The 22,653-nt window shown below is 36.3% G+C and overlaps 2 protein-coding genes across 4 annotated transcripts in view; both read right to left on the bottom strand.

Annotated features, from left to right (window-relative positions):
- The window catches only part of LOC122566773, a 642,331-nt gene that overhangs the window by 173,399 nt on the left and 446,279 nt on the right, over nucleotides 1-22,653 (bottom strand). The gene's annotated exons all lie outside the window — the stretch shown is intronic.
- LOC122566776 overlaps nucleotides 6,534-22,653 on the bottom strand; it is a 56,274-nt gene continuing 40,154 nt past the window's right edge. Inside the window, exons 2-3 of the mRNA XM_043724487.1 lie at nucleotides 11,014-11,864; nucleotides 6,534-6,642 (exon numbers count right to left, since the gene is read on the bottom strand). Of these exons, the coding sequence (XP_043580422.1) occupies nucleotides 6,559-6,642; nucleotides 11,014-11,331 (402 nt within the window). The 5' untranslated portion in view covers nucleotides 11,332-11,864 and the 3' untranslated portion in view covers nucleotides 6,534-6,558. The remainder of the gene's footprint in view (nucleotides 6,643-11,013; nucleotides 11,865-22,653) is intronic.

Raw genomic sequence — 22,653 nt, 5'->3', positions numbered from 1 at the left:
CTTTCTTTTCTCCGATTTCTATCGAAATTTATCATAATTTAAAATATGTAAAGACTTTTGGTCCAACCCTGTTGCATAGATTAATCGTCGTACAAAAATATTTTTCATCCTAGAAAGCAAAATATGACATGAAATTAAAGTAAATGCATTGATGTGTAATTTATAGAGGTAAAAATAAAATACACGCGATACCGAGAGCAAAGAAATAATAAATGTTAATATCGGTACGAACGTATATATTTTAATTTCCAGGTAACTAATCAATTTAATATTTAATTTCCAAGAAACTGGCCTATATATAATGTTTCATCAACTTCAATTTATTACGAATAACGAAAGCACACGCTGATCTTCCACTTTGTGCGATCAGATTCCTCGTTATGAATGTTTACATTCGATGGATCGATGTGCTTACAATCAAGTAGCGTCCATGAAATATTCCAACGTAAAGGATCGAGATAAATATTTGCCAGATAGAAATTCAGCCCGCCATCCGATGAGTTACCCAGATATCGGAATATTGGGAACTGTTCTCAAAATAGCAATATGATGTTTCTTCAATATCCTCGCCAAACAAACATAGATTCTATGGATTTTGACCAAAAACTGTAGATCGTCATTTTGCTCGTTATATCCGACGATTTTGGTTCCTAATCGTTTGAAATTCATCGTCATCTATTATCTACTTTAACCACCGATATGACTGTTCGAGTTTTAAGCTCTGACTTTTTCGATTCAGTACAATTTTTTATAACGTCGTTGGGTTTCAAAACAGGATTAATTTAAAAAGTTATTATATTTGCAGTTTCAGGAAGAAAACGCATTTTAGATCAATATTTATTCGAGAATCGATTTTTACTTTATTTTACAACAAAAAGTTCAATAACGTGGAATTAATTTTTCCTGAAAATAAATACCGAGGAGACTCATGTATTGTTGCATTCACTCTGTGTATTTTTACACACTGAAGTTTCATATAGATACACGGATATCTGCAGCGTAACAACAGCATGAACGTTACGAACAGTAATAACGTTGATACTTATTTTAAACGTTTTAAAGTACCCAATTTCACAGGATGAAAAAATTGTCCACGATATTACATATAATATAATCGAGATTTCGAGAATTTTGCTTTGAAATAACGCGACCGTGGAAGGGAAAAAGTTCTGATCTGAACTCGAGACTTTCTAGAACCAGAAGAAGAACTACAAGGGGAGCAGAGAAAAATTTAGCAGCCCACTTGGAACCATGATCTCTATTGGTCAAAATGAAGGTTGAAACACGGTTCTTTTTGACGATGCACTTGAAGATCAAAGGGCTGACTCGTCCTTCTATAATCCTTTTCCGAGGAAGCTGTATCGACTCCTGAATCGACGCTCCTCGAGCAAGCACTTCTTATTCAATAATCTATTCACCCATCGTCCGTGTTCGCAAGTACCACTAGCCTGCACTCTCATGCGTCTTAATGATACTTGAGTAGTTCAGTATCCTATTTCCCTGGTATACTCGTAAAATCTAATAAGGGGTTACCGCGAAATCGCCAGACTTTGCTCGAAATTTCAATTTTTTCATTTATAATCTTTGTTAATTCAAGATATTTTCCGTGTGCAAATTTATATCTTTATAAACGCGATTGAAAAAATGGAATCTAGATAGAGACTTGTTTTACTTAATAAATATTACAATGGGTATACAATATTTTGCATTCCGTACATTTTACAGAATATATTTTCATCATATTAGCAATATATTTTTATCTCAATAAATAAGTCCGTTTTTTTTTACAGAAAAAGTGAAATCCTTAAAATTTTATTTTCTGTGCTATTTTGTTCTACCGTCCTTCAGGATTCACATATCCAATTTATCGGGATTAAGTGCACAACATAATAAAAATATAATACACAAAGTTTCCACCGACGTGAACAATCTCGTTCCATAAAAGAATATAAAGTCAATCTTTCGACCAGCCAATCAAGATCCGCGCGGTAACTCTTAAACGAATGCACTCCACGGCCAAATTATCGAAGCTTTAATTATCTTTTGCAAGAAAAGAACAAGCGGAATCGATAATTTTAATTAACAACGTGGAACATCGGTAATTAAACGACTCTCGGATGGATTATAAAAATGAATTTCGAACATCGCGTTTGGGTCGTACAAAGAAACAGTCTTTCGTTCTTCGTAATCGACTGCGAGTAAGGACTTCCTCTCCGTGTGTCTGCTGAATTATTCACTCGATCCGAGTCTGGGTGACGTTTAATGGATTCTGATCGACCCATGCGATACTTGAATCTATCGCCATCCCTCGTGACTAAATGCTCGCGAGCAATTAACCAGCCGGCAATTAATTCGGTCGTTCGATTGACCGCTGCTGCGCGGTTTGAAATTTCGCGCGTATTGGCAACCGCCAATTCCGCGCGGTTTTCCTATCACGTGTGTTATTGAATTTATGGCGAAAGAGATGGTGGAAACTCACGACAGTACACGGGCTCGCGAAAGTATTCGAAAATTTGGAGATATCTCACGAATACGTTGTACGTGTTGCAGGTATTAGGTCGTCCGAAAAATTTCTTTCGTTTTATAAGAAAATAATTTTCACAACTTTCTGCGTTTTATATTATTTCATCGAATTACGTATGATTCATTTTGTTCTATCAAAATAAAGATCACAACGTTCGACAGATTAGGTTTCATGTTTGTATAAAGATGCATCGTTGTAAAAGACGTGTCTGTAAAAGAAAGACACTTTTCGGACAACCTAATAGAATAAGGCATTTTGAAATTTTGTTACTTGACTGCAGGTTTTTACGGAGATCTGTATTTTTATGGACACGATTAACAAATGAAATTTAAGCAGAGATTTATCTTGCTTGCTATGTATTATGAATACTACTATACTTTGGATATTTTATATACTTTCTGCACGTTATAATAGCATACTATGATCGCACATTATATTCTGCGTATACGTAATTCGTTTTTCACGTAATAGGAATGGTTTATATAATAGAAAATTACGTTCAAATAAATGAATTCAGCCTGTGACAAGTTCATTTAATTGAGCATAAATTAAAATTCGTACTGTAAGCATATATAAAAAAAAAAGATTTATTATTTGAAACTTGATAGATAAAATTATTCACCTGGTAGGGAAAAATTCTTGAATTCCAACTATTAATCGAGGTTTACGGATTTAAGCCATGTTCGTTTATCCTGGAAGTTAATTGCAATTGCAATTGCAATTGCAGCTGGCGAAACGTTGAAATACGAGAATCGGACGCGGCTTAAACTCTAAAGCCTCGATTAATAATTCGAACAGTTCAAGCTGTGAAAGCCTCAAAACTCACATGGTTGAATTCATTTACACTAATAATAGAAGTTCGCCTGGATTAATTGGTTCCTATTGCTCGAGTAAATTATACATCTATTTATACGTAATTACAAAATTAAAGTATTAAGAATTAAAACCAACAAACTTCTACCTCTGTATATAAAGATAATATACGAAGTTGGAAACACGAGATAAAATTTCTTATTTTGAATATAAACGTGGCATACGTATTTTAAGCACGAAAAATCATTTTCTTCTAAGCAAAAGGAAGGGGAAAAGACGAATGTTGGTAAAAGCAAAGCAGAAACCGCCAGGGACCGGATATCCCACGAGCCGTACTTGTCTCGTCGAGCTTAAAACTTTCATATCTTTTTTGCACGTTCTTGTTTTGGCGTGCACAAACGCGGCATAGGAATACATTTTTCGTAGGTGAATTTTTCTCTAATCTTGGATATATGCTATATACGTATAGTAATATCAAATCATTTCATGCGTGTCGTATGTCACGTAATAAATAACAAAGTATTATAAAAAAGGGGCTAATGAGCCCGTTCGTGTACTTTATTAATAAGACAGTGTTACACTTCAATAGCGAAACACAGACTGACTTGCTGACTAAAGGACTGGGATCTTTACCTCCTCACTATCATTCACATATCCCACGGGTGGGTATCCGGCTACTGTCTGTTCTCATCGCTATCGCATGACCAGGTGTTATCTACATATTCTAAGGTCGGCAGATTCCTGGTTTTTGGATGACGTTACACGTACAAGATAGCATGAAAAACTCGTTCTCTTCCGATAGACAGAAAAATCGGTTCAACGTTATAATTCAATGTTGCCAATAAAATACACCAACGAAATTGAATGCTGTATAATTTCTTTTACAACGATGCTATTACAATTTTTTATGTGTTTTATTCATATACATCTGTAGCGGCACACGTATTATTGTGCCTTGGAATACCAATGTTGTTTTGGTCGTCAACCGGAGTTACATTTGAACCTTTTACGATAACACCGGTCGATAAAAATAGACGAACGTGCTCTCTAGGAGAGTCTGTACAGCGAGTCATTATAGCGAGTTATATAGTCGAGTAGCGAGCGTATAATTGAACAGTAGCATTGAGCGAGCGACGAATACACTATCTCTGTACTTGTACTTACAGTGATTTTAATATACACCGACTATTACAATTTTATCACTCGTCTCTTTATTAAACAAACCAACACGTATAATAAAGCACCTCACATCCAATGTATTTTCTTTTCCACGTGTGTACTCGAGATCCAATATTTCGAGTTTCTTTCATTTTTTTTCTCGTTTATTCACATAAATAGTAATATATTTTAGTACAATGTCTCAATACGGTATTGTGCTTAAACGTGCGCGTACCCGATAACAAAAGCATTTACGTTGTAACGTTTATTGTAGGCAATTGGTTTGCTGAATAAATTATTTACTCAAATATTCAGGAAATACATTCTTCTCGCTATTTTACTACTTTTTGTAAAACACGATTTATTACAAGAACTGATACAACGTATATAGTTTAAATATATTCGGGATTAAAGTAAATAATAAAATAATAGATAAAAGTTGCATAAATATGACATTATTGAGAAAGAAATAAAACTAGCTTACGTATATTATTTTATCACAAAAATGGTACACGACTTACAGGTATATCTATTGGATTTTATAACATTGCTTTATATATTGTCTGAACTAACGACGATAATCTTTTTATGAGTGTTTCTTTTTTATTTCGACGAATTTTACAATCAATTCTCACTGAGAATTATAAGTAAATTCTTCTGGCCTGGTACTATGTCGTGTTTAATAAATATTTATCGTGTGTTTGATTCTTCTGAATCTAGTGCTTAAATCTGAAGGGTAATGTCTCTTTAGCCCGCGGATCTGATCCGTCGTGTCAAGTAATTGAGTAACTAGTGGGTTTTTGTGGTTGTTAACTCTTATGTTATATCTATTACTGTAGTATCGCGGACATAAGGCCTAGGAGTTAGCGGGTGAACTACATACAATGTCGCGAGAGCCGAGGCGTTTTTAAACCACATACAATGTCGCGAGAGCCGAGGCGTTCTTCAATCGTATAGTTTTGTAAGAAGGGCCTACGTGACCTTGGCCACGAACGGTCGCGGAACACGTGCGTGGTGGGTCTACGGAAGGACAAAAGAGATGCGAGAGCAGGGCAGTTTTAGTTTGGAAGTCGGGGGAATAAGTCGAGAAGTCAGAGAGTGCGAGTTGCGTTGTAGAGTATAGTATTGCTAGCGTTGTCGAGAGAGTGTGGTTCGCGTGAGAGAGAACGTTGGATCGGTTGTGTCGAGAGTTGTCTAGATTGTAGCGTGTTATTGCGATTAGTTCATGTTAATGAATAATCGTTTTTCTGTCTATATTTGTACAATCCATTCATTATAAATAAATCACCAATATCAGCATATAATAACAGTATATTCCATTGAAGATACTACATTACTGAATTTGGATATTTCTTCTTTGACTGTGGGTATCTTGAGGTCGCGATGTATTGTTTCGTTGGTAACATACCAAGGTGCATCTATTAAGGATCTTAGAGTTTTTATGAGTGTAACAGAACGAAATGTATGTTTGCAATAAGTATCTTCTAACATCTACCTACGTTCTTAGCTTCGTTTCAAATTTTATCAATATGATCATGATATTCGCATCTCATTACAGTGATAATGAAATTGCGAAATATTTTGTATAACACACATAGTACTTATATTCATAAAAGGTCATAGGTTAAATAGTAGATGAAATAAATTTCTATTTACATAGGTTTCATTTCATTAATTATGTTCATAAAAATACAAAAATGCATAAAAATTCGCAGTTTACTAATGGAGTACCTACGTAGGTAGCGTGTATGATGAATTTCATAGAAGATGAATTTCTTCAGTTTAACGTCAGAGAATCTCGCGTGTAACTGTGTAGTGATTATAAAGAGTAAAATTATTGTAATTCGGTAATTTCGTACTTAAATCATATTTTGCCAGAAATAAGAAAATGTTGAGATAGTTTTGAGCGCTAGTGTACATAATAGTCGTCAGTGTACTTTCACGTGACTAGATTTTCATCGTGGCACCCGTGTACGTGCTTGGTGAAGCGACGAATTTTTCGACCGGCCACCCGCCACCCCTTTTATTATTAATTCTGCCGCTCGCCCTTGGATTTCACGGATTTACGAGGTTCGTGCGTGCCGGAAAGTATCTTCGAAATAGCTCCGTTCCTCTAAGCCACTGTATTCCTTTCTGCATCCCGGAAACTTGAAAATAAACAGAGGATGCACTCTGCAGCGTGGCACGAAAGGATGAAACAAATTCTTTGCTTCGGGCCTCGTGGAACAAGGACGTGAAAAAAGGATCAGGGAACATCATGCATGTTCAGGTATTTTAAGTTTATTGAAGTCTACTTTGTGGAAATGGTACAATTGTTATATTTTTATCGCTTCATTATGCTATCGCGGAGAACGAAACATTTGTCAATAAAATTTTATTTTCAAAAATAAACCTTAGCCAAACTCAACATCGTCGCTCTAATGATCTTGCAATCGACGCGACGTTAAAAGCATAAGAAAAAAAAAGAAGAAATATTAGTTTTCTTTAATCTCCATGTTTCTAATTTGTGTAATAATCTCTTTAGAAAGTGGAGAAAATATCGTGACAAGTTGAAAATCCTTGTTAAATCGAAACTGTTTTTTTATAGGACGTGTGAATTTATCGTTGATCTAAGATGAACTAAGATCCTTGAATTTAAGAGATTTCTAGGGAAAAGGAATACGTTCGTATGTCATACGAGAAAGCGCGTTGACGTTTAAAGTTACTTTGCTCTGAATTCACCGAAAATTAATTGCGAGTATTTTCCCCAATTGTTGTGCATCGTACAGAGAACACAGAAGTTGACTCAGCGTCGAACACTGAGTGCAATTACTTCCAGGAAGAACTCAACGTCGAAGGCGTACAACCTCGAGTGAGCATCTGTATCGCTCATTACGCCACAGCATTGTTCATCCCCTTCAACAATTAAAGCGAACCATCCATTGGAAAAAATAGGTGAAACTACTTAAAAACGGTGTACTCGATGTTCGCTTGGTTGAAATAAAAAAAAAAAAAAAAGAACAATACGGTTGAAATCGAGCGAACTGAACAAGTAATTTCGTAATTCCGTCGAAACCGAAAAATTAATAACAGAAAACGTAAGATTCGTGAACATTGAGTATTCATAGATTGTCTGTCTGAAGAATTAGAAAATGGTTATTCGATTACATAAAAGATGAATGTCCGTAGAAAAAATGAATTATAAATGCCAAATAGAAGACGTATTTTCTTCCTTTTTAATGTCAGTAACACCGTTCAAGAAGACCCAGTAATGATACTTTTTACTGTCCAATAAGAATATTTATGGAAGTTGCGAATACTTGTAGGCGGATGCAAATATGGAAATTAAATTAGCTTTTATACAGAAAGTGGAGAGAGACGCGATAAATTAATCGCTACAAAGCCTTTGATAAGGTCTAGCTTGCGGGAGGCCATCGTTTTCTTTACAACACTCCGGAACCGTGTGGTTCTAAGGTAAAAACTTTCTTCGTGCCTTTATTTAGCGCGAACGCTTCCTTTTCTACCTTTTGTGGATCCTACAACACTTTGTACGAAACGAACAAGGGCTGCAGATAATTTCATGCTACCACCGAATAATTTTTTCGAATTTTTGTTAATCGATCGAAGATAAGAATGAGAATATTTATGTGCGTTTTGTTCTTACGTGTCCTCCATTTATGCTCGTTGTACTACGAGTAGAGTATAATAATTTCAGTAATCTTTTTTGCCAGTAATATTGAATAAACTTAATACTTGCCATTAATAGTAATTTTTTAATTGCAAAACTTAAAAAAAAAAGGTTACATGATTTTTAACAGATGAACTTCGGTTTTTCTTTTGCGTGTCAGTTTTGATATTAATTCTTTGCCCTGTAGATTTGTATGATAATTTATTAATTTAGACCATTACATTTGATTATGCTGATTAAATGTTCTAACTTTACCCTCAAGTTTATTGGGCAAACAGATGTTGAACGCGAACTGTTTTATTAATCGTATATATTTGTTAAATATAATCGTGATATACATATTTAACGAAACGAGAGATAATTGCAACCGTTACGGTAGTCGTTGCGTTGCATTTTAATGACAACGAATCAAAAACGAGAAATTTCAATTAAATTTTTAATGAAGTCGCAACGACTGAAACGCCAAAGTTACCGTAAAACATCGTTGATTTTCAATCACATAAGCAAGTTGCGATGACGTTCACGTTGATTTCGCCATTGTATAACTAGGTAGAATATTGAGATCCTTGTTTCCATACAAAATTCAATTTAATCTCACGTTGTACATTTTTACACATGAACTGCACTGATGGATGAAAGAAAAATGCATACTCAATGCAATTATCATACAATTTAAACGATTAATATTAATATGCTTTAATTTTAAAGTAAAATTTCCTGAATTTTGAATATATATATATTTACATTGTTAACAAACAATATCATCTCGTACGGTGGTATCAACTATTAATATCAAATTAGTCAATATACATCTTCAAAAATATCCATCCTGTTTAAAATGCAACTATTAATAAATAACTTTCTGTTTTAATTGGCAATTAAATAGAGAACGAATAATTTTATTTAATGCATATAACTAATTTTATATGTAATGATAATGTTCGATATTCCATTTGGTATTATTTAAAATGACGTTCGAATAATATAAATTCCGTGTATCTATTCGTCGCGCCTATCGTCACGAATATTATAAGGACAATCATTCGACAAGTGTACTGGGGAATCGTTGGAGCTCGGTTCGACGTCCACACGGCGAAACTTGGGAAACTCGTCTGTACGCAGGACGAGAATAGGAATGTTGGAATATCAGGATGACGTGGAAAGCCCCGAGGCTCGAGAATACCGCGATACCGGATTTACGAGACGCCTCGATGGATTTCTCAGTTATGATCAACGTCGTGTGCCTCGGACGAGGCATGGATCTTGTACGATCTCCCGTTTCCATCGCGATTCTCGATTACGACTTACTTCGAACCATTGATGTGTGCAACCACTTACGCAGATTGGTTTCCTTGTACGTATCGTGGACTCGGAATGAAGAAATCAATGCGCTTTGTCTTGTTTATTAATATCGTGGCAATAATAGGACTTTGTAACGTAAAGAACGTTTGAGAATAGATAGACGAAGACATAAGGAATGAATATTTGATATACGAGCTACCAGAGGCCACGTTAATCCATTCCATACACTGAAAATGTACGGAAAAATGTATCGAATGCTGCAATTTGTTAAGAATTTTCGTGAAATTTCCGCTTATTTGTGTCACCTTGCAACGAATTGTTAATCACGTATTCGGCTAACGAAATTGGAAAGCTTACAGAAAGCGCAGTTAACATTACTTACGTAACGATATCTTAAAATCGGTATATGTAACTATTACTACATAGTAATAGTATGAATTAAACCTCTTTTTCGATCAAACGTCGAATATCCATTACAATCCCTGTATTTTTGACAAAAATTTTGCTCTTTACGTTTGGAATTGAAAAAAGAAATTACTGTGTCATGTATGATTCGACGTAGTTTCGACAAAGGAAATCAACAAAAATCAAGAGTGCAGTGGACGTCAGCATTATTCCGACCGCCGCGTTTTCAACTTCCTGCTACGAGTTTCCGGCTAAATAAATTCAAATACGTTCGCCGCGGTCGAATGTACCGGATGAAATGAATTCGACCAAACTATCTCCAAACTGTGCCGGCCCCGATTAATTCCGACGATTCACGATCTCCTTAGCGCACAATGCCTTCGAGTATCGATTAAAAGTTTCGCAGTTTGCACTGGAGAATTTGGACGTCCACGCACAACAGTCTCGCCGGAAGTTACGTAAGGAGGCTCTATGAGCATCCCGAGGATAATTTCGATTGTAATGGCTCTTGTTTGTAAGGGGTGGATTCATTCGTGATTTGTTCGCGAAAGAATGAAATATTTTATTATAATGAGTTATCGTGTGAAATATTATTATCCAATCTTTAATGACAGAAAAATATTAATAAATAATAAATATTAATAAAAATTTTAATGCTTTATATAATACGATAATTTAATGTAATTTTACAATTCAATATTTCATATACAAGGTGTATCAGTTCACGGAGCCCACCTAAATTGTATATCCTCCGTTTTTAATGACACGAAACATATTCGTGGCACTTTATTGTATTACATAACGGTATTATTATCAAACATTTAATTACAAAAAAGAAAAGAAAAATTTTATTCCGGTATAGGCTTAACCTTTCTAGTAAATTCTCATTAAATGGATTGAACCGAATAGACATTGGATTTTTTAAATTCTTTCGTGTTCGATATAAAAAATCTAAAGACAAGCTATCGAAACTATTACAGTCACAAAACTGCACAACTACCATATAATAAAGAGAATAAAAATGTCAAAAAATCTATGAACTTTCCAACTTTCCGAACGTTTCCCGATATAAGTGAAAGAAGAAGACAGAAAACAATTTTCATCGAACCAGAAACAAAGGAACAACCAACAAAGAAAATGGTACCTTGTGCTTGGTGCGATGACGATGATAATGGTTGGGCCTTGGATGCTCGACAACGACGTGTTCGGAGGTGGTGGGCCCGAGGGTGGGGGTGTTCACCCGGGGTGTACGGGAATGATGACGGGTGGTCTGCGACGACTGCTGTTGACTCCTCTTCGGCGACTGTTGCTGTTGTTGTTGCTGGTCTCTGTGTGCCTCGTGGCATCGACACACCGCCGACCCGCCGCCACCTCCCGCTGCCCCTCCGCCCCCTCCGAAGGAACCACCCCCGCTTAGAGCCGCCGCAGTCAGCTTGCTGGCGTAATAATACATCGCGCACATTTATCCGGCGAGAACTTAACACCACGGCCTGCACGCCACCTCACTGCTGTCATCACTGACGTTAGCGATGACGGTCGACCGTGCTTAACGCGCTGCTTTAAGGGTCCGGCCTTCGCCAGTTGATTATACGCGAGTAAACGAGAGTTGTGCTTCGATGTTTACTCGATTGATCGTATGAACTTCATTGGTCACTGTCCACTTTATTTCTTCTTTATTTATGTATTTCTTATTTATGTTCTCTGGCTCACTTGTTACAACTTATAAATCAGAGAAGTTATGCTTTCTCCTCTGCCGATTATTTATTATACTTCTCCGAAGATTTATATATTTGTATGGAATGAAATCGTTCGAAGAATTCGTTTCAAGCTTCTCTCTGTTGCTGAATGTTGGTATCGTGGACAAGAGATGAAATTCGTAGAAAATCCTCGATAGATTCTAGGTATACCGAGCTCGAATAAGGCACTTGCCACTTTGTTTCGCAGTAGTTTCGCAGCTTTCTCGTGGACGTTTCGTTGTGCGGTTCCCCGTTGGATCTGTAGGTAAAGCGACGAATTTGATCCACGTTTCGAGACTCGTGGCACGTTATTGAATAGAGATTTCCGTGTATGTAGATGAATGGATTCATCGGCAGGAATACCTTTTGTCACGGAAGTGGATCTACGTTTGTTAAAAAGTTACCGTTGCTCGCTAATAAATTCTAGATACAGCGTTAAGCCATCGGGAGATACGAAACACAGGCTGATGCGATTATAAACGAGCACTTTCAACGTTTCACGCGTACGAGTTTACTCTCTCGCGACCGAGACTCGACTGAAAAGCGTACTTGCGTTGGATTTCGTGTAAACAATCATAGAACGAACGCGTTTCGTGGAAAGTTACGTTACTCGAATTACCTACTAACGTGTTTACATTGTTATTCGTACTTGTATCGTGCTGTTCATGATAAATACGTTGCACGGATATGTATGCAAGGTCGCATAACATTTTATTTGGATAACAGACAACGCATAAAAATGAAAATTTATTCCTATAAGAATTTATCCGAATAAAAATTTATTCGAGTATGAACTTATTCGTATCAGAATTTATTTGAACAAAAATTTATTTATGTTCCGTTCTTTATATCACAGATAAACGAGGTAATAACATAATATATACCAGACCAAGCGTGAGATTTATTTTTAGGTTTTATCGTTTACTTGTTGTCATATTGACTTTTTCAATTAACTTTTCTTCCAGTGTTACATCAAAAAGATTGTTACTTAGTGAAATTCTTGCAATTAATCGTCGTAATTCTCGATTAAATAATATCTTAACGGTGTCTTTAAACGATGCATGCGTATTGTTTTAAATAATTAAATTATAATATTTGTGTTTAATATTTGTAAGTGTCTTAACTTTACATTCCAGAAACGTGACATATCGTTAGTTAGAAATACTAAAACCTTTACTTTCAAGCGCAAGAACTGTACGGATGCTACTTAAACTTTTTTAACAACGCAATTGTGAAACTCTCCTTCGGGATAATGTGAACTGGTCTGCTACCAGTCCACTTTTGCACGTAATTTAACACCAGCGAACGAAGTCGGGTTATTTTCACTCTATAAATAAGTCAACCAAAGTTATTATTTTTGTTAACAGGTATAGTTATTCGCAAGGTTTTAGCTAGAAAGAAAAATAAGTGCTTCTTTGTCACGTTCACAATAATAACGATAATTGTATTTTTCTAACGTTAAGAAATATTTCGAGTCTCAGCAAAATATTGAAAGATTCTTACGCGTGACTTCTCGTTTTAATCCCACGCGGAGTATCCTTTGAGGACATAAAAGGGATTGTCTTTGCTAAAAACGAAAGAAAACGATTGAAATATGAAAATTCGAGATTCGCGAGAGAGCTAAGGAAAAGTGTGCAGGAAAGAAAGCTTCGGTATTTTTACCGTTAGACATCTCGTAAATCTTCAGAAACTCGTTCCCCTGTAACTGAAATATTATCTAGTACTTGCATCTGTTGTATTTACTCCAGTTGTCCATAAACCGAAAAGAGAGCAACTGCTGGTATCGTATTCGTTCGGGTCGTTGATATCGATCGTGCGAAAAAGGAGTATTGTTTATGACGTACATGTCCACCACACGTATGGATGTCTATTTACAGGGCTTGTCTATACATATATCAAGCGACGGAGAGGTTCACTGTTAAAATCCCCGTAAATCTTCTTCTCCATAAAAGTCGAACGAATTGCAAACGCACAAAGCGGCGCGGCATTAAAACGCCGCTCGGAAATCCAACCGGTTGTCTATGATCTGTCTTTCACAGTAAATATCTGGTGGACTGCCTAAAAAATGTGATCGAACGAAACGCCAATGAGAGGAGCATTCGCGTAGTACGAAACCATCGAACGCGTGTTTGATTTGAAGATGGTACGCCACATATACGGTGTATAAAGTATATATTCTCCTGACCTAGATACACGAAATTACGTAAAGTGTTTATAATGTTGAGAGAATCGATGTTAAAGTATTGTAGAATAGCAACACCACCTATGGGAAAATTGTATAGAACCGTGTACTTCAGATTTTAAGTACAGCTGGCTTGAAATAATTGAGAATATTTCAAAATATCAGGCTAAATTATGCTACCGTTGAAGGTAAATAAGAATAACAATATGTAGCGGCACATAAGTCGTAGGACGATTCGAATCGAGAGTGACTTGTGTTGTTGTGCCTCGGAGTATCAATGCCGTTTCGGTTTACAAGATTTAAAGCTAAACGAACTCGGGACGAAACTATATCGCCGTTATTTGTAATCATTTTTTACCAATGTAAACCGACGACCAATATAAATAGACAAATATCCTCTCTAAGACTAGTCTAGCAAGCGAACCAATAGAGTCGAATAGCTGAATACTTAGCGAGTAGCATTGAGCGAGCCACGTATACAACTACCTCTGTGCTTGTACTTAGAGTGATTTTAATATCACTGACTGTGGCAATTATATCACGCGTCTCTTCATTAACCGAACTAACACGTAATACTATCTCAAATTGGGACGTGATCAAAAGTGAAGAAGGTGAACGTGTTACATTCGAAATGACGAGTACCAACAGACAACTTAGTGCAAGATTCGCAGACTTAGACGGTTGGAGAATGCACAGACTGCTCGAGAATACGGGAGATAGGACGATGTCTCAGTTTTATAGGGACCTAAGGAATCTAGCCACACCTACGACATTGAATGACTTCATCCTCACGCTCTGGGTGAACCGATTACCGGTGCATATACAGCGCGTTCTAGCCGCCAAGAAGGAGAAGAAAGCCGAAACGCTAACCCGGATAGCCGACCGCCCTGAGACGGGACAAATTGCCGCGGCCTGTGCCAATAGCACAGCAACGCACGAACGACAGAACCGCGCCATGGGCCCGATAAATGACGGCCTATGTCGATTAGAGGCACAAATCAACGCGCTGAGTCTCGACACTCGTCGCCGTCTGCGATCAAGTTCGAGACGTCGCCGTCTGCGATTAAGCTCGAGATGTCGCAGATCGCGTTCAAGAAGAAGACCGCAGAATTCTGGTCTCTGTTACTACCACAAGATCTTCCGAGACCGCGCAAGGAAGTGCCGGACGCCGTGCAACTGGACCCAGAGACACGGGACCAGCCGTCAGCAAACGCAGCATGCGACGACAGCATTGTATCCCGTCGCATTTTTGTGACGGACAGGACATCAAGGATTTCCTTTCTCGTCGACATCGGTGCCGATACCTGCGCAACGAACTACGCGGACCCGCGTGCAAAGATACGTACGAGATGTTCGCGGCCAACGGGTCACGCATCGCGACTTATGGCACCTTGACCTGTCATTGCGACCAACATTGAAATGGCGTTTTATAATAGCGGACGTTAACAGGCTTATCATCGGTGTGGACTTTCTAAGACATTACGGATTGTTGGTGGACTCAAGGAATAAACGCCTGATTGCCACGAACTTGTCAACAACAGGATACACGGACACGACCGATACAGCGTCAATCAAAACAATCATCGGCGTTCAACATATCATCGACTCCTCGTCGAATTTCCGGATTTAACTCGTCCATTCGTTTTCGGACGAGAGAAAATACAAGAAATAAACATGTTACGCGCGTGGACAGTAAATTCCGGTTTCTATCCGATTTCCTGATAGGTTCCAGCCAGGTTTCGGGTAAAGCTGTAGAGTTCGTTGAACTTGGGAAATATACCCACGAAAACTTTGTAAACCAGTCACACATACAAAAAAAGGGCGTTATCACTGGTAAGGGGGTGATGTAGCGGCACATGAGTCATAGGACGATTCGGATAGAGAGTGGCTCACGTTGTTGTGCCGTTTCGGTTTACAAGATTTAAAGGTAAACGAACTCCGGACAAAACAATATGCTCTCTAATACCAGTCTAGCGAGCGAGCCAATAGAGTAGAATAGCTGAACAGTTAGCGAGTAGCATTGAGCGAGCGACGATTACGACGTAATACACTAACTCTGTACTTACACTTGGAGTGATTTTAATATAACTGATTATCGCAATTATGTCACGCGTCTCTTCATTAATCGAACCAACACGTAATACAATCTCGGATATTAGTTTCGACGACCAACGGCTAAAATAATTCTTACTTTTGCTCTAGTCGAATATTCGCATATTTACCATATTTTATAGAATGTTTCAGCATTTCAGAATGGATCGATAAAGGTATTTTATGGCTTCGTGGCAGCAATGAAAATGTTCCGTGTTTAATTGTAAGTTAAGCATAAGTTACAATTATCAGGGGGAGTGGCGGAGATCAAAGGGAATGACGATATAGACTTCGGTATCGGTGCAACGATGTGGCTTGGTTGGGTAGCCTTGAGAGGATACAAGGGTTGGCCGACCCTCACAGGGGGAGTTTGAGGGTTCATCGAATTATCGAAGGGGGTTACTATTAATTACCAACGAATAAGCGTATAACAAACACTGTGTTCTTTCTTCGTGCTAGATAATCTGGCAGACAGTTTCGATAAATTATCAACTTTATGATAGCTTCATTATCGTAAAATGCGAATAAGAGAAACTTTTGAGAATGTAAATTCAATGTAAATTACCTTCAAGTCGATCATAGTTCGTGCTTCTTAAATCTTAGTTTAAATTATTTAAACATAAATTGCTGCAAATATTATTTCCAATTATTTTGGTTTTGTAAATTGAACACGATTACTTTCTACTTTTATACTGATTTCTAAAGAATTGTTTAAAACATATGGTCATTTATATGGCTAACAATAGTTAACAATAATCTTTCACAAACAAAATCAACTCTTACTTCGCACTTCGTTATTCGTATTCTCCTTTGTAATAGCATCTGTACAAATGTCGCATAACACAAAGCAAGGATCCAATTAATTCATTTCCCATGCATATCTTCGTTCCAATTATAAGTAACCATATGCGATCGGTATCTAGCCGAAACGCGTAACGAGGCAATGAATAAATTATATAGCACTGCTCGTATTTCCATGAGCGACGAACTGTGACAGGATACTGTAACAATGTCGTCCCAAAGGATATGGAGGAGCACGTAATATTATATTTTCACGTGTCGATCGCACTATTATATTTTATTTGCTATTAGCCGCAAGTAAACTGTAAATTTATATTCTTATAAATATAATTAAAAATCTAGCAAATATTCTCTATCTTACCTATTAAATATTATAGAGTGTATCGCGCTTTGGATATTATATACATTTTCGCATATTATATGGATTCTATGCATTTTCTCAATCCTTCATTTCCCATAAACCTAAAAAACGATTCAGTCGACAATGAAATCGTACAGATTCGTTAATATGGTTTAAAAACGTAAGATACAAAGTTCAAAAAAATATTTTAAAATGTTACTGGAAATCGAAGGGTTTGCAGTATCCTTTTTATTATGTTCTTCCGATTTAATTAAAAAATCTACACGATTTCATCGGTTATTGAATATTATTCCTTATCAGATGGGACAATATCGTTTGGCTTTTTAACAGCTGGTCAGAATATGGAATAATTACTCGACTACTCGAGCAGGGAATATACACACCGAAGCAAATTCATGGAAATTCGAGATAATAAATTCTTGCCGGACGTTAATCGTATTAATAATGAATGACGAATTGTTAATGCCAGACTGAAAATATAAAGCAGGTATTATTTAATTCTAGTATGCTTCAGCAGAACGAGATATTTGTTATTTCAAGAATTGACAACGGTTAGCACGATTATAAGCTATTTGATCGCAGAGGATTATGAATGTGCAACGATTAACTCTTGCCGGTTTCATTGGAGTGAAATTATTTATATCGGATTATGTATATTTCAATAATTATTGACGTTGAAACGACGATGAACATTTTATCTGACAAGAAGTAGCCCACAAACGAATATTTCGTTTTATAGATGGTGCAGCAATTTTAATTATGATTCTTTTTTCTCCTTTTTGCAATCGAGGAACAAAGGTAGCAGTCGATATAAATACGAAAAAACGCATTTCTGTTGATCTTATCACTTACGCAATTTATCAGCTGTATTTATATAAGTTAAGTTATTTGAATCGAAGTTGACGCAATTCAAAATGACATATAAAAATTATTTTTTTATCTCGTATCTCGTATCGTTTACAATTTCAACCCCGCAATCAGCAATACTCGAGGAATTGCCTCGTTGAACTTGAATTGGGACAGCGTCAAGCGTATCATCGTCAAAGGGACAATTCTCGTTTCAGCAGATGTTAGACAATCACGAGGAACATTGTCGACCTCTCAAGGGATGCGTCGTGCACCAGAGCATTACGAGATAATGCTAATATGTTACCAGGTGTCATGATTGTATATGATCGGGCCTACATAGACGATCGTCCGTAACAAGTTATTTGAAACAAAGGATTCATGCAAGAGAATGTAAAATTACAATTAGACGATATTAAATCTTTCTGAAAATATAAATTATATATTCTAAAGGTAGACTTTTTGATATTGATTTCTATATTATAACATTAGACACAACATTTTGTTTGAAATTTCAAAGATAGTAGGTTGTAAAATATAAAATGTCTACTTCTTAACTTTTCAGTTTTTCATACTTCAATGAATTTTTAAAAATATGCTTTTATGTATGTTGAAGCAGAAAAGAATTGCAATTATATGCGGAAAAAGATTCTTAATTTTAGTACGATAAGTACATGGCATGAAATAATCTTGAAAAAGATAAAAACATTTGTTGAAAGTAATTCTTAAAGACTTTCTTTTGTGAAATAAACATAGCGCACAATTTTGTTTCACTCATGTGCCTTCATAATTACCATCGATTATTTCTCTTGCTCTGCTCCCATTGCATAAATGTAAACAGATATCTAACAACATCAAACAACGATATTAATAATTCAATAACAGTCAACACTGGACATCCATTCCCTAGACCAATCTCATATTTAACACCTATTAATACACATTCTACAGTCTTCAGGTAACCTGCCTACTATTTTGTTTTCATTGCATACAATTTTAGCTGCTCGTAATAAAAACGACTCCTATGAAATTTTCAACGTTCAATTATTTAGGTGACGATGTATTTTACTTAGACAAAAATTAATATTCACAATATGATGAACTTGTGGAATGAAAATTAACAGACGGATAGATTGTAGATTTTTATACATTGATGGCAAATTTCAAGATACAGAAATGCTGAGAATGTACGTGACATGCAAAAATATATATAATGTATATCGAAATGTACATTGAACAGAAATTAAAGACACGTTTGAATAATCGTTTATTTTCCCGAGGAAAGACAAACATGCACACGTATGGTTTTTGTTACGAGCCTTTCAATGCTATGATGGAAATTCGATTATTCGGTCGTCTATCTGACCAGAAATCTGCGTAGAACAGAAGCCAAAGAGGCGTGTTTTCCCCAAAGATTAGAATTGACCAACGATTGACAATACCCTCTACTCTCGTCCAGAGTCAGATTTACCGATAGATCTCGATCGCTGGCGTCAATTAATTATTGAAACAGTGACCGCGCGGTCATAATTATCCATTCGATCGCCTTCGTGTCTGTATTTATGGGGCGCGTGCATCGAATGCTTCGACTATTTGTGGCCATCGAATCGCAAACCTATTCCATACCACGCGGACGCTTAATTTTACTAATTAACGTGATACGATGAAAATTCGAAAAATTCGAATATCATACACGTATCTACACAGAAATATGGAAATTATGAATATAAAAATTTATATACGTATATAATAATATAATAATATAAAATTGACTAAAATCGAGGTAGAGTTGATGTACAAATTTGTCTAATTGTAAACATAATCTTACTAATAAGCACTATACATATGTATTTAGTATATTTAGCAGCACGTATCAATTCTTATCAACAAATAAATACGCGTAGGATCAACGAAAAGCTTCGGCAAACTTGCTCATTAAATTAGTGAAATTCTACGAGCGGACTTCATCTACACGGTGCAATTATGAAAATAACGAAGTTAATAAGAAATAATTTCGCACAAAAGTAGTTCCTTTTTTTCTCTGTTTCTACTTAAACTCCTTTTCTTTCCCAGTTCTTGTGATAATTCGCGGGAATGAAAATCCTACATCTTTTCAAGAGGTGATTTCACCCTTAAAATTGCATTATGGCACCAGCGAGAAATGGAATTATGTTACGAATGACCTACTTTCTTTGTACACAGAGTTTCATAATTTTTTGTGAATTTCCAGATTCTCTAACATTGCGCGTTAGTGTGTGTACCGCCTAAATTATCCTTCTAATTATAAATTTAATTAAGAATAACTGTACGCAATACTGAATTTTTCGCGTTGCACCAGAACGATGCATTAACAACGCCACATGTCCCTGATACAAATCGCAAGCGGCGAGGAAAAATTTCATTCGTTTCCGGTACACCGAAAATGCATACACGCAGCATGAAAATGCGCATTTTTAGCATCGACCGGCGTTAACGTCGAACGCGCGACATTAACAGAATATTTACACGAACGTTCACTGTACAAACGTTGCAATTTGTGTAACATCTGTTGCACGCAGAAAAACGCGTGCACGCGTAGCAATGAGGTCATACAGATATTAGCACGCCGTTCGGGAAAATAAATTTAAAAAAGTTTTCGTTGCTTGCCACGCGACTTATACGCATTGTAATTCGGAAAAGCGTAACGCGCAACATTTTTACGTGCGAACGTGCTTCGAAATTACGACGATATTTTCATTGTTACATTGCCGAATTAATTTTTGCCAAGCAGACGCTACGGTCTTTGATGGAAATTCAGGCACCGTGATTACGTCCTATTGTCGATATGGTTAAATTTATTTTGAATATCGAAAAGGGGGCTGGCACCCTCTGCTTTGAAATGACAGTGAAAAATAAAGAAATTCGTGGTAGTGGTGGAGAAGTAGTTAAAAAAGTATGGCGAGTTCCAGAAGCCTTTGTACTTTCGTAATTATCGAATTCAAGTGACTAATGTTTTTTTTTTTAACAATATACATCCTGTAATATCTGTCAATGGGGATATATAACGTAAAATTTTAATTGATGTATCGTTTATTGAAAAATGGCAACTCATTCTAGTATAAATGGTAATTTAAAAGAATCGTCGAATTCGATAGAAAATTTGAAGCTGAACTAAGTAAAATTCATCGTTTGTAGAGCGTAGAGTTTCAGTTTTCGGGAATAGTTTTTATCCCTCTAGTTTGAAACCGGATAGGTACACCTATAATTGGCGCTACTAACTTTGATCTTGTTGATTTTATTTTTATTTTTATGAACTCGCAAGCACGGTTGAATCGCTACGAAATAGAAATACGTATTTATATTAGCCTGAACGAAATTACACAAACTACGACGAGTTTGTCAGTCAGCTTGAAGCAACGAGACAGTATCGAGCTTTCAATTGTTCAAATACAAAAATAACCACGGTTCGTGGCCTCTCGTAGCGTCCACTATTACAATTATTTTATTTTTCAGGGAAACGTTCGGGCTGATTCATTTTGAAACGTTATCCGCTATGGAAAATCGTCCAATAATCTTTTTTATTGTCGATCAATTCCAATGAAAAATATATGAAACCAAGCTTCGTTTCGTTTCAGGAAGATACAAAGTCGTTCAATCTTTTTTAAACGAACATTTTATCAATTGCATAATTAAATGATTGTAGAAGTAAAAGCTGTTCGTGCCGAACCAAATGTTAAAGCGAAATAAATTTGACTCAACAGTATTGTTTACAAATAATAATTTGATAAAGAAATGTCGCTTAAATATCCGTGCAAAGTATCATTTACATCTTAATTTCATAATAATTTTGTTTTCCAGATGATCGTTTATTGAACTGTGTACGCTAGTAGCACACGAATATTTCCAGAAAACATAACGAACCTACCAATTCCGCTCTCCTCTCTTGTAAACCATCTGTTTCTTTATATTTCAGTAAAAACGAAATACACATGGCCGCGGATGAAAATGTTTGCGGTTTTTAAAGCATCTACTCGAGTATCAAAGAAAAGCAGCGATGTTACGAGACAAGATCCTCTGCGAGGGATTAAACTAATTAACAGATGTGTATGTTTGTAGTGGTACGAATCAGAATATCTGTTACGGTTTCAGAATATGTCTTTAATGAAAGAGAATGTTGGAATAAAATACATTGACTTATGTAAATATTTAAACACTAGCGAAAGCTTTTCTCGTCAGCATATTAATAAATATTTATTCATCACTCGTGTCTGTTATACCAAATATAAGAAAGAATTTGACATAAATCAACTCTATAGCATTCGTTACCGTAATTGAGGATTAAAAAATCCATTCTTTAATTAAGTTAAAACTTAATCCCATCGATGTTAATACCGGCAATGAAAAAGGATTCCTAAGAAAATTCATCATTCCTCGTTCCCTTCAAAATTCGCTCTTCACTCCCTGTGACTAAATCGCAAATTTTTATGTACTTATAACAAATGGAAAGATGCAATAAAATGTTCAGAGTACTTTCTATACTGTATATAACATTTAGAAACAAATAACGTTAAGCTGGTGAAACATAACTCTATCCAGCTTCTGTCCTTTAAATACTCCGCGTAAAAATATTCATTTGCACAGATATTCGCGATCTATTCACTGCGAAAGCATTAGCCTGATCCGGCAACGACCTCCAAAGACTCTCTCAAATAGAACAAAAAATAGAAAAAATTTTCGCTCGAAGAAATCGCCGGGAACCGGGGGCAACGAGTCCGAAATAGGGCATAG

Source organism: Bombus pyrosoma, linkage group LG4 (assembly GCF_014825855.1).
Source record: "Bombus pyrosoma isolate SC7728 linkage group LG4, ASM1482585v1, whole genome shotgun sequence".
In the NCBI taxonomy this organism is placed as follows: domain Eukaryota; kingdom Metazoa; phylum Arthropoda; class Insecta; order Hymenoptera; family Apidae; genus Bombus; species Bombus pyrosoma.
Note: the sequence above shows the minus strand (reverse complement) of the source record. Positions and strands in the feature narration are given on the sequence as shown.